Below are 13,263 nucleotides of genomic sequence, written 5' to 3' on the forward strand. Positions count from 1 at the left end.
AGAAGATTTGATGAGTTTATAAAAAAATATGAAATTTTGTCGAATCATCATAAAAAATGACCAACCAGTCTTAATGCTTAGAAAGTAAATAGGTATCAACATAATAATATTTGAATATTTTCTCCACTAAAGAAATTACTTTGAAACTGCATTTTTAATTATATAAATATAAGCATTTATATAGATTTTTTTATTTTGGATTTTGCAATTATGTTGAGAAAAATGTAAGTTTTTTATATTATATTTCATTTACTTATATTATGAATGTGAAAGCTTGTGAGAATAGCTATTTTCATTTTCACCGAAAAACTACTGAAAGGATTTAGAAAAAACTTTATTTCTTTTTTCCGACGTTTGTAAAGGAAGAGGTTATCAATTCGACTGTATTTTTTTATGTTTGTTACCTCAGAACTTTTGACTGGGTGAATTGATTTTGATGATTCTTTTTTTATTTGAAAGATTGTACTTCCCGTGTGGTCCCATTTCTGATAATGGTATTCATGGGAAAATCACAGAGGTCTTAAATTTCCATTCAGTATATGCGCCACAAATGGACGAATAACTCTCTAGGACGACGAATATCACGCAAACTGATTTCGATGGTTCGTCTTTTTTAGAAAGATTGAGTGATAAGAGTTTGGTTACAGTCTGGTTATGGGATCCGGTTGAAATTAAAGAAGTCGGGGTTTTTTTTGTTAAAAATTATAATTATTAATAAAATAAAGCGAGCGAATCCGCGGTTTAGTAGCTAGTAATAATATAAAGCTGTAATAAAAGCACAAGGTTCCACTCCAAAGCGAGTCCAAATGTTCTATTTCCACATAACTTGGTGCACAGCGCCGGCGTCGTACGTCTACGACCAAACATCCTCAGGATGTGTGCTTTACGAGCTCTCCTCACGAAATTTTGTGAATATTGTGAATTTAGCTCTATTTTATGTGGAATATTGTATTTTTGTACTTTATGAATTTTTGTACTTATCATGTTGTATTTATATGTATCATATTTAAATATATGTATTAAATTTAAATTTTATTAAGGCCGTCGTGGCGAGGGGTGACTGTGACGCGATGGTTGTGTGTTCGATCCCCACTCGGCGGAATGATTTAATTTTATCATTTCTTCGCCCTCGCACCAAGGCAAAACCGGCACCGCCCAGCGTTGAGTTCCGCCACTTAACACGCAATGCCTCTAAAAATCAACGGGAAGTGGGGAACGGAGTGTCTTAATAGGTTCCCTCGGCCTACCCTCTAAAATATGTATTTCTCCATAAGCTACAGTATTAAATACACAACTCTAAGGTAAATAAAATTTGACTCGGTTTTGCCACTAAACAGCAAATATCTCCATAATTGAAAACAGAATGTTATTAGGTTAGGCAGGAACACGGGAACCTAGTGTTAAAACACTTAAGTAGTCCACTTTCTTTGATTTCTGAAGACATTGCTTGAATGGCGAAACTCTATCCCCCTAGTATTAACCTTCGAAAATAATACATGAAGCTATTAAACAATGCAATTGAAAAAGAGAAACGGAAAAAAGAGAAACGAAATTTTATCCCTACACTCTTTTGATCCGCCGTGAAATATCGCATAAATATATTTGCATTTAGACAAATAAATATACATAAAAAGAGACAAAACCACGTGCCCGAACAAGTCGAGCGTATCGTGATCCGCCGGTATTGGCAAATATCTAGGGCAGCGGTTAACAGACTTAGGAAATACGTACAAGTATATAAAGTTACTAGTCTTTGATATTATTATTAGTACTGCTATTGAATTATCTGCTAGTAGGCGGTGGGCGGAGAGATATAGTTTTATATAAGGTGAAACCGTAAATAAAAATGTAAATAATATTTGAAAGCTAATTGTGCGTCTGTAAACCCAACGATTGTGGATTTGATTCCCGCTCGAGGGAACTAAACATTTTTTTTTATTTCTACGCTCTGGTAGCAAAGTGCGGCGTTGTGTTTCGCTAGTCAATACGAAATGTATCTAAAATTGTATACCACGTGAGAAACGAAGTGTCTTAACACTAGGATTCCGCAGACATAATAATATAATAAAATATAATCTTACGTAACGACAAATCTAAACATAAGACTAAAGTGAAAGTACTAACCTTATATGCCCTGATGCCTATTACATACTGGCTGGTAAAGGTCCCTGCATATTATAGAGCAATTTAGTTGATTACAAGCTAGCTATTACAGAGAGAACGCGACGTGACAGGTTGTGGGTTCGACTCTCACTCGAGGAAATGAAACATTTAATCAATAATTAATTCAATATTTTCATTTCCTCGCTCTGTTAACAAACGCAGTTTTGAGTTCCGCCACTCAACACGCAATCCTTTTTATATTCAGTGGAAAGTAGGAAACGGAAGTGTCTTAACAGGAACGGAGTGTCTCAAGGCTAGATCCCCCCCAGGTTCTCTCTACCTAACCTGCTATGTTCAGAATACAGTGTGAAGCTTATATAAATTATTTTCTATTCCATATTTCATATTCAAAACACGATCATGTCAAAAAGAAGAGAGTTATGTCACTATAACTTATCCTTAACACATCTATATGAGACTCTAGTATCGAGTCCTCTATCCTTACGTAACACTACGTGATAGGTAAACCCAACGAACCATACAAAGGTAACGACCCTGCTTCATTAAGTATGCAAAGTTTCTAAATCTAAACGAACTTCCTTTAGCTAATGATTGATCAACAAAAGTATTTCTGAATATTTTGTGTTTTACGAAATTATTTCAATCTTTTGAAGTGATTTTTTTGCTAAAAGTGAACTGTCGAGCCCAGTAACGACGGTTATGGGTTCAGTTTCCATTCAGGGGAAGTAAATATCCTCGATACTAAGGCAAGGAAATATATATTTAAATATACGCCACGACTGCTCTCATCACTTTAAAAATGGTTCATGATAAAAAAATACTAAAAATAGTTATATACATATATGTATATGTTAAAACTAATATACTTAAGTAAGCAAATAAGATATTTCATAATTACCTTCCGCAAAGTTGGTTCACGGAAAGCCTTTTTGAGTGATGGAACTAAAACATCCAGGTATCTTTGAATGTGGAAGTATTAGATGTGGAATGCTATTAAAAATAAATAATTTGTATAATTATGATACTTCCATTTTAAATACCTACATACATTTTTTAGCTTCACGCTTTGTCCCGCACATAACAGGATAGGCAAAGGACACCTGGAAACTTAGTGTTAAGACACTCCGTTCCTTTTATGGTGCTTCCGTTCCTCACCTTTCGCCGAAATTTGAAGGCACTGTGAGTTGGGTGGTGGAATTCAACGAGGCAAAGCCTCATTATTAGAGCGAGAAAATGAATATATCAAATATTTCATTTCCTCAACTGGGAATCGAACTCACAATCTGTCGGATTTACACTCACACGCCACGTGTGGCCTTCTATTAAAATCAAAATGTTTCTAAGAAAAACTCTAGAGAAACACAAATTACCGCACTACAATTTCTTTAATGGTATAACAAAATAAAATTCCTTTGCTTACAAAGACAAACGGTGTAACCGAATATTTCCAATTAAATATAAAAGTTAAGCTTGTTCTTACTTTTAATAAACTTGCTAATAACAGACTAGAGTCGAGCAAATTGACTTTGTTAAAAAACTTTTTGAAGATAGTGATGGGAAGTCACTTTGTTTATTCGTTATTCATCAATATGATGGAAATAATGGAAGTGTCTCAATGGGAACGGAGTCACTAGGTTCCCAGGTTCCCTCTGCCTTCTCTGCTCTGTGCGGGAGCTAAAAGAAATAAGAATTTTAGTCATTCTCTGTAACAAAAGGCAGCGTTAAGATACACAGTGACATACATTATGGGATCTAGGTCTAGGATGCTCTGCCATAAATGAAAAATATGATAGTAAATGAAGCAAAACATGTTATAGTATGCAAACATTTTTAAAAATATCAAGATAAAATTTCATAAAGCTTCACTTAGATCTTTATAAAGGTGGTTTTTTATGGGAGACATTTGGTAATATTCTGGACTTATCTTACTTTATTAAAATTTCAATTAAGCTTGTAATAAAATTAATATTGAAGATTTAATTTTCGTGTGAAATATGCTATAAATATTTTTATGTTAAACGGAAGTTCATATATACATAAACCTACTTTAGGTAAGCTGATGAGTGACGACAAAGAAAAAAAAACGAAACTGTAGCAGTTTTTAGTTATTTCCCATTTCATTTTTGTCCGATTGCGGCAAAGTTAAAAAATACGGTTGTAGTGGGTTCGATCCCCACTCAAGAGAATCAATTTTTTATTTATTAATGTTTTCATTTTCTCGCTCGGGCACCAAGACAAAAAGCCTGGCGTTGAGTCCCACCACTTAATACACAATGCCTCGAAAATTGGACGGAAAGTTGGGAACGGAGTGTTCTAACACTAGGTTCCCTCTGCGTACCCCTGATATATACGGGATACACCGAGAAGCTGATTTATTTTTTATTTAACATGATATATTAGACTCCAGTAGCAGTTTAATCAGACGCTAGTCGCGTTCGCTGCAATGTAAATAGCATTCGTAATACTCAAAGAGGTTAAGTTTGGCGTGCACAGACTTTAATGATTTACACGGAGTTTTGAAACTTCATTTAAATTTGCGAATTTAGTTTATCTAAGACAGTACGCTAAATAACTTTTTTTTATAATATCTTAACATATATTCTGTATTTGAGCGTGTGGCTGTACATGCGACGATCGTGGGTTCGATTTCTACTCGGAGTATTTAATTATTTTAATTTTCTCGCTCTGGTAACGAGAGAGGCATTCAGTTAAGCAATTTAACACGCAAGGAATAGCATGTATAATAGAGTGTTAGAACTCTTTTCCCTCTGCCTCCTTTCTATATGTGGGTAAACTTTTACATTTTTATATTTATTTATAATTCTTTTATTTGTAAGGAAAAGGATCTTTTCCTAAAACAATATGGAATTTCGGATGACAATACTACACTGCCATTTAACCAATTCTGTCACCGAAATAGGGTTACCAAAATCAATAGTATCGCACCTTTCCTAACCTAATTTGGCAAACATAAATGTTGTTGTATCCCGAATTGCTAAACTATTTTTAGCAACCCTACATGACCTACATAATAGATAGAGGTAGAAATAGTAGGGATGTTAACTATATTTTCAATTCTTTTTGTCAATTAGATTGATATTTAAAGGTAACCTGCTTTATTTAGAGGCCGTGGTAGATGGGCATAAGCGTGTTATTATAAACGTGAAAAGTTTTGGGTTCGATTCCCACTTAAGGAAATTAAACATTTAATATTTCCGTTTCTTCGCTATAGTATATAGTAATTAGGCAAACTGTCACTAAACACGCAATGTCTCCAGAATTCTACGGAGAAAAGTGGGTAATATGAGTGGTTTTACACTACATTTCCAGGTTTCCTTTGCCTTCACTGCTTTGTGCGAGATACAACAAGAAGCTAAAGAAATAATTAGTATATATATTAACATTGATAAAATAAACTCTTTCAAATGTATACATAATAGGAAATAGAACGATTCTTTACAGTGTTGCTAGTTCTATTTAATAAAAATTAAATATAATAATTGACTAGGAATAGAACTCGCAACAATACTGTTCCTCTATGTGTGTTCCTCCATATGGAATCCGGAAAAAGATTTTTGGAAAAATCCAATAACCCAGAATAGTGAGGTTCCCAATCAAAAATCAATTTAGTAGAGAGCAAAGACAATCCGTATCCCCCTCTCAGGCTAACGAGAAAAATACTGTCGCAGCTCTCACGTTTACGATTCTCAAAGCTTTGTTGAAATGTTGCTGATTTATTTAGAGTAATTACTAAAAGGTCTTTTAAATAGTCGATTTCTTTATATTTATAGCACCTTTTATATTATTACTTATTGATATATTATAACGGGCAACACGATGATTGTGGGTTCGATTTTTACTCGTAAGAATAAATTATTTTCAAATTCTTGCTTTGGTAATAAGATTAAGCAGCGTTGAGTTCCACTACTCATCACGCAATATCTTGAATATTAGGCGGAACAACGACAAGTTCTGTTTACCTTCTTTTGTGCGGAAAAAGCATGATTTTTTTAGCTTCACCGAAGGGTAGGCTAAGGGAACCTAGTGTTAAGACACTCCGTTCCCATTAAGGAACTTATATTTTATAAATAATAAACAGGCATCATTTAATCATTAAAACTTTCTTTATATACACTATAAATAACATAACATTAAATCCTATAGCTTATAAGAATCTAAAAGAAGAAAAGAAACTTCAATAATAAATATGAGTTAAAATAATTTCCGTTTTTACGAGACGGTGGCAAATTTTATGGGTTTATAGCGATTCGGGTGAGTTCCTTAGCGTTATTTGTTTCTTAGAATTGTTTTTCTACGCCATTAAATTGTATGAGGGATCCAATTTTATAACGTAGATTATTTTACGTAACGCCCAACGTGGGGCCTACTGCTTTATAGTTTCTTATAATTTTGTGATTGATATATACTTATCAATAACCCAGAAGGAAGGCCAGCTGTGGCCCAGAAGCACAAAGTGTGACTCTAAACGCGACTCGTTGTGCGTTCGATTCTCACTTGAAGAAATAAACTATTTATTTAAATTCATATTTTCATTTCTTCGTTCTGATAATGATTTTGCCTATTTAACCTAACACCTTTCTTTGTCTTCTTATCAGAGCGTGAAAATCAAAATAGAATTAATTCCCCTAAGTAGGAACCGAACCCACAATCGTCTCATCTATAATCAGATGCTGTACCAGATGTGCCTCTTGATTATTTATTAAAAAGTTCTAAATCCTTATTTACGTTAAGTATTGTTTTGTTGATTGTGTTCAAATTTTTGGAAATGTACAAGAACAAAGGTACATTGGAAGTTTTATTTATATAATAATATTTACTCTGGTCCCGTATGCGGGTCGTGTATAAATGTGTGGAACCGAAAAGTAACTTGTGGTTTTGTATTTTTCTTTGAACTATGTAACTTTGGTTAAAATAAACTGACGAATTTCTCCGCTAGGGATAAAACGAAAAGCTAAAAAATGAGAGTGAAACTATCCTTTTCTATTTTATTTAACTTCACGCTGTATCCCTCACATAGGGAACCAGAGGGAACCTAGTATTATCCTAGTATTACTCACAACCTGTTGCATTCTTGTGCGCCACGACTGGTTTTGAATATATTCTTGCTTAAATTTATTTTACCGTATACTCTTTGTTTGTACTTACTTTTCTTTTTGTTATTTAAAGAAAAAAAGATTTTCAAATATTCAATGTATGGCTCATAAAAGCTTCAAATAGTTCGAAAGCTTTCCCACAGAAAGAGTTATTTTTTTTATACGGTCCCGGTAATCCCTATAAAAATATTCCTCGCTTTTATAAGCTTAACTGCTTTCACGAATTTAATATTTTTATTTTTACTTTCGAAATACAGTATATTTTTTTAATATTATATATGTATGTATTTTTCCTCGAATATTTTTTTTTATTTTTTTGAATCGGCAGAGAGGGAGTTCTAAATAGTCGTTTTTGCTTCATCTAGCATTGTAGCAGGGTACGGAATGAAACATAGTGTTAGTGTCAAGACACTCCCACATTTTCCTCAATCCAATCAAACCTCAATTTTCGAGACATTGTGTTTTAAATAGCGAAACCCACCAACTCTATATCTTCATCATCAGCATAAGTAATATCCATCAACTCGATTCGGAGCCACAGCCGTTATTTCCACAGTCAGAATTATTATGTTATTAATTATAAAAACAAAAAAAATACAAAAATTTTAATATAATAATATAAATATTATTGAATATAAAACCTTTTCTTATATGAATCACTTATTCATATCATCCTTGACATTTGGCAAAGACGTCTACGTCTGAGAGTTTTTACAGTTTCTAGCATTATAATAATAGTGACCTCATAGCATTATCAATTGTTTACTGACAATGCACAAACGGTCATAGTAATTCTTTTTTATTATATTTGTTTGTATGAGAATTTTTTTTTCTATATACATATTATGTAAATTTCTGGAAAATAATGAACGGAGTGATATAACACTATTTATTTATTAATATTTCGGTATATAAAACTAATATTAGCAATTTCTCCCAGTCCTGCGTTGTGTAACTTTCTTTCTTAAAAGGCAATTGTTGTAAGTTTACTCTCTAATCGAGGGAATGAAATATTATCGATTTTTTAACAATAGCAAAGGAAAGTGCGGTCCCACAGAATATAACAAACCCAAAGCGAAAGTAGAAAAAGCGTTTTGAGTCTACTTTTTCTATATCAAAACTCCATTCTATGAAATTTCTCTATGTCTATTTTTATGAAACAAGCATAATATTTTAAAAATTATATGTGTTAACCCTGAACATAACAGTGTAGTCAGAGGGAACCTGGGAACCTAGTGTTAAGACACCCCATTCCTATTAAGACACTTTCCGTTGAATTCTGGACACTGGTCTTGAGAAGCGGAACTCAACGCCACGATCTGTGTTATAAGCTGTCATACCGAGGAAATGAGACCAGAGCGAGGAAATGAAAATATGAAATATTTCATTAAGAGGGAATCAAACCCACAACCGGCGACTGCCTGCGCCACGACTGGCCCAAGGAACCTTTTGCCAACAAATAAGCACTTCTATCAAAAGTAATCATAAACCACGACTTACAACATAAAACAAATATAATCACGATACAATATTCTTCGTTACTTTGAAATGTAAATTTAACGGAATCCATCATTCCGCTCACCCGCTCACTATGGGCCTTCGAGTTGTGGGAAACACTTTGAAAGTACTAGGTCGAATATTTTTGTAATAAATAAGTTAGTAAGAGGTTGCCGCGGCGCAGGTAAACCGGTTGTGGATTCGATTCCCATTCGGGTAGAAGAAATATTATTTATTAATATTTTCATTTCTTCGCCCTGGAAAGTGGAAAACCTAGTGTTAAGACACTAGAGAGACCTAATAAAAAGAAATAGCGGGATGGAGCGTTTCTATGATCTTTTTCGCGCTGCAATGGCATATTTATTAAAAATTTTAATACAATTTTTGTAGAAATAAAAGGCAAATTGCTTATCTAGTAATTAAATTAGTTTCATAAATATTCATATACATTAGCATAATAATTGAAATATTTAGAGAGAATGTAAATTAAACAACAGCACTAATTTCTATCCATACTAGTCAGAAATGAATAAATAACCTTTATTATAAAACGCAGGTATAAATACTTAGTTTTTATTTTTTATTTTTTTAGCGAAGTAGGCAGAGGGAACCTAGTGTTGAGACACTCATTGCATGTTAAATCGCGAAACTCAACGCAGCACTTTGTACACCAATAAACTAATTTCAAAGTAGGCTGAGAAATTAAAATATATACAATATTTTTAAAAGAAAATATTCACAAAATGAGATAATAAAGTTTGGTAAGCGGCCACATAATCCCTCGGGATATTTTGTTTTGCAAAAAGATTTTTAAGTTAAAGTGAAAATGCGAATGTCTAAAAACTTTGATGTTGATATTATAAAGGAATCGTTTAAACAGATTGTTACATTTTTTTTAAGTTTAGGTATTATAGCTTTGGAGCTTATGGAGATTTGGAGCTAGGTCAAAACGATCTTCCATTTTGAATTTCCTATATAAATTCGCTAAATTCATTAAGGGGTAGTTTTGGATTTGATTCCCACTCCAATTGACTGTTACAGGTGCAGGTTGTTGGTTCGATTTCCACTCGAACACTACAATAATAATACCATAATAAAATAACGATATTTCTGTTTATGCTTGACATTTGACTAACAAAAAAGAAGAACTCATAATAAAATAATATAAGAATTTAAATGGTAATATTTCAAACCGAAAATTGAAAACAACCTTTACCCAACGAGTGTCCTTGCTACATTTACTTAGATCCCTTTCTAAAATACCTCACTTCAAATACTTATTGTAGAGCTATACTACAATTATTTTGCCATTACTACGTTCTGATCTTTTATTTTTGTATAGCTTTAAATAATTATTTCCGCGGAGAAAATCTAATGACTTCTCCATTCTTTTTCTATTATTCATTTTCTTTATTAATAGAAGAAAAATATTTCACGATATATTCCACATAGAGCAGGGTAGATACTTATAGTTAAGACTCTCTGTTTCCGATTTTATTTATTTTTAGTTTTTAGGGTTCCGCGCCTCAAAAAAATTAATGGAACTCATATAAAATCACTTTGTTGTTCCGTCATATTAAACGGAAATTAATATTAAATATTCAGGTCTTTGATCCCTTGGAGAATGAAGCTTTAAAGTCAACACATTCAAAAGATACGAGCATTTATCGTTTATGAATCGTTTTTCGCTGGACTTTGTATCCAGGCAAAGCTGCGCGTGTCCGTAGTATATAATATATGGGTATAATATTATTTCATATATCAGGCAGGTCTGCCAAGTAATACACATTGACCTTAATAGTCATTGGCACGAGTGATAGCTGCTAAAATTTGTATATACTAATATTACAAAGCTGAACAGTTTGTTTAGTTGAATGCACTAATCTCAGGAACTACTGATTCGAGTTGAAAACCACTTTTTGTGTTTAATAGCCCACTTATTGAGGCATAGCCTATATTTAACTGTTTTATACATAACTTTTAACTATTTTCATTTGACCATACGAGTCATGATTAAAATTAGTTGGTAATATATAACAATTTGTATTTTTTTAGCTTCATGCGGTAAGCTGCACAAAGCCCAACCTAGAGTCAAGACACTTCATTACCATTAAAGATACTTCCATTTCCATATTCCGCCAAATTCTTGAGGCAATGGAATTTGGACCTATTTAATTTATTTTTCAGTTAATACATAATATTTAATATCGCCATCTTTCACTGAAGCTAAAAACGTAAAAACCTAATAAAATGCTAAGCTTCTTTAACCTTTAATATGCAGGTAGATCCTCTACACCTATACCTCATATAAGTTACAGCTCAGTAGACGTCTAGTGACAGGAATTCATTAGCTTTGACATATAATATCTAAGTTTTATTCTATCAGCTTCATGCTGTATCCTACATATAGCAGGGTAGACAGAGGGAACCTGGGAACCTAATAAGTAAGGTTCCCATTAAGACCACCGCTTACAACTTTCTGCGGAATTTTTGGAGTATTCTCGAACCGTATTTTTAATGTACATACTCGTATGTTCCGTGTACATATGTATGTTCATTAGTAAAACGCAATATAAACTTAAAAATTCTTCTTGTATTTGAAAGAACGTACTTTCCATATGGCACATGTTGCTACCAAGACAGCGTTTGATAATGAAATCCTAGGAAAATTGAGGGAAAGTTTTATTTATATTCAAGCATTCGTTTTCTTTGTCAACAGAACTTCGCGAAGCATTCGAAGCCGAAGCTCAAGAAGTTAAGAAGCCACGTCTACTTCTTACTGCCGCTGTGCCAGTGGGACCTGATAACATTAAGAGTGGATATGATGTACCTGCTGTTGCTAGGTAATTGTATATTTCACTATAGGCTTATCGACGGAAAAGAGTGTCTTGACACTAGGCTGTCCTTGCCTACCATGATATACATTTATATACAAACTCCATGTGATGAAGTAACAGTTATCAACTTATGTTTTTTTTTTATATACTCCGTTCTTAACTTTTGCCGAATTCTAGAGACATTGTGTGTTAAGTTTCGTTACCAGAGAAAGAAAATGAAAATATTAAATATTTTATTTCCTCGAGTGGGAATAGAACCCCCTAGCTTGTGTCCCTGTGCCGCGACTGACCTCAACTACGTTTATTTGATGATTTCGTTACATTAAATCACTCATTTTTTAATTTTCAATGAAGGCTTATTATTTTCTTTTCTTATTTAATTTTAACTCTAGTCATAAAAGTTTAGCTTTTAAATGAAATACTCCTTTTAAAATCGTATTGTAATGAAACATTCTTTACTATAAACTTTCAGTTCTAAACGGTAACGTTTTATATTGAACGATTTGAACTTAAAACAAAAGAAGAAAGTTAGACTGTACCTTTCCTTTGTTGATTTTTGTTTAAAAATATTTAAATTTTACTAGTAGCGGCGTTAAGTTCCGCCATTCGAGATACAATTCAGAATTTGGTAGAAGTGGGGAACAGAAGTGTCTTAATGGGAACGTCTCCATCAATAACGGAAGAGTCCATATAGATTCTAAATGAATCTTGATGAAATTCAGTGACAAAGTAACGAAATTAAGGTTTAAAATAATATGAAAATAATTACTAAATTCTGGTATATGTGTTTTAGTGTAAAGTCTAAAATGCTAAATAACTAAATAAAAACCTAGTTTACACTCTCCATTGCCACATAATTAACTTAAAATTTACAAGCAAAGGCACCAAAATTATTCTTACATTAGGTGTTCTCAAAGGTTACCCGCAAAAGGGTTAGCTCGTATTTTCATATATATGTATGTATGTATGTTTGTGGCACAAAAGTGACAAAACTTAGATAAATTATTACTATTGAAATGTATATTCTAATGTATATTGGTACATTCTATTTCTGTTTCAACTATTCTTATTTGAGTTATTGTTTTGGGTCGATTTCGGTTTTAAAATTATATTTTTATTCAGCTTCACGTTGTATCGCATAGCAGGCACAGGGAACCTGGGAACCTGATGTTAAGATACTCCGTTCCCCACTTTCTGTCGAATTATTGGGGCATTGCGTGTTGAGTGGCGTTTCTTAACACCGCGCTTTGCCATGTTACCGTAACAAGAAAATTACAGTTATAAATAATTCATTTCTTCGAGGGGGAATCGAATCCACAACCGACTTACGCCAAGACTAACCTCTTATATATAAAACACCTATTCACTATACCTACTCTCACAGCTACCTGGACTTCATCAACGTCATGGCATACGATTTCCACGGCAAGTGGGAGAGAGAGACAGGTCACAACGCACCTCTGTACGCGCCCTCATCTGACTCGGAGTGGAGAAAACAACTCAGCGTGGATCACGCCACTCATTTATGGGTGAAACTTGGGGCACCTAAGGAAAAGCTTATTATTGGTGAGAAGTTTTCAATATATTATGTATTTTAAAACATTTTGTTCTTTATTATTAATAGTTTTCGAGAAATTGTGTGTTGAATTGCGGAATTTAACGCCGTTTGTTTATGCAGAGAAACGAAAATG

The 13,263-nt window shown here is 33.2% G+C and overlaps 1 protein-coding gene across 1 annotated transcript in view; it reads left to right on the forward strand.

The window, feature by feature from the left end:
- The window catches only part of Cht7 (chitinase 7), a 74,201-nt gene that overhangs the window by 40,702 nt on the left and 20,236 nt on the right, over positions 1-13,263 (forward strand). The window contains exons 6-7 of the mRNA XM_085198093.1: positions 11,455-11,578; positions 12,957-13,138. Coding sequence (XP_085054219.1) covers positions 11,455-11,578; positions 12,957-13,138 — 306 coding nt within the window. The remainder of the gene's footprint in view (positions 1-11,454; positions 11,579-12,956; positions 13,139-13,263) is intronic.

The sequence above is a fragment of the Heliconius melpomene genome, chromosome 15 (genome assembly GCF_056956725.1).
Source record: "Heliconius melpomene rosina isolate 202511_hmr_F chromosome 15, ASM5695672v1, whole genome shotgun sequence".
Lineage (NCBI taxonomy): Eukaryota > Metazoa > Arthropoda > Insecta > Lepidoptera > Nymphalidae > Heliconius > Heliconius melpomene.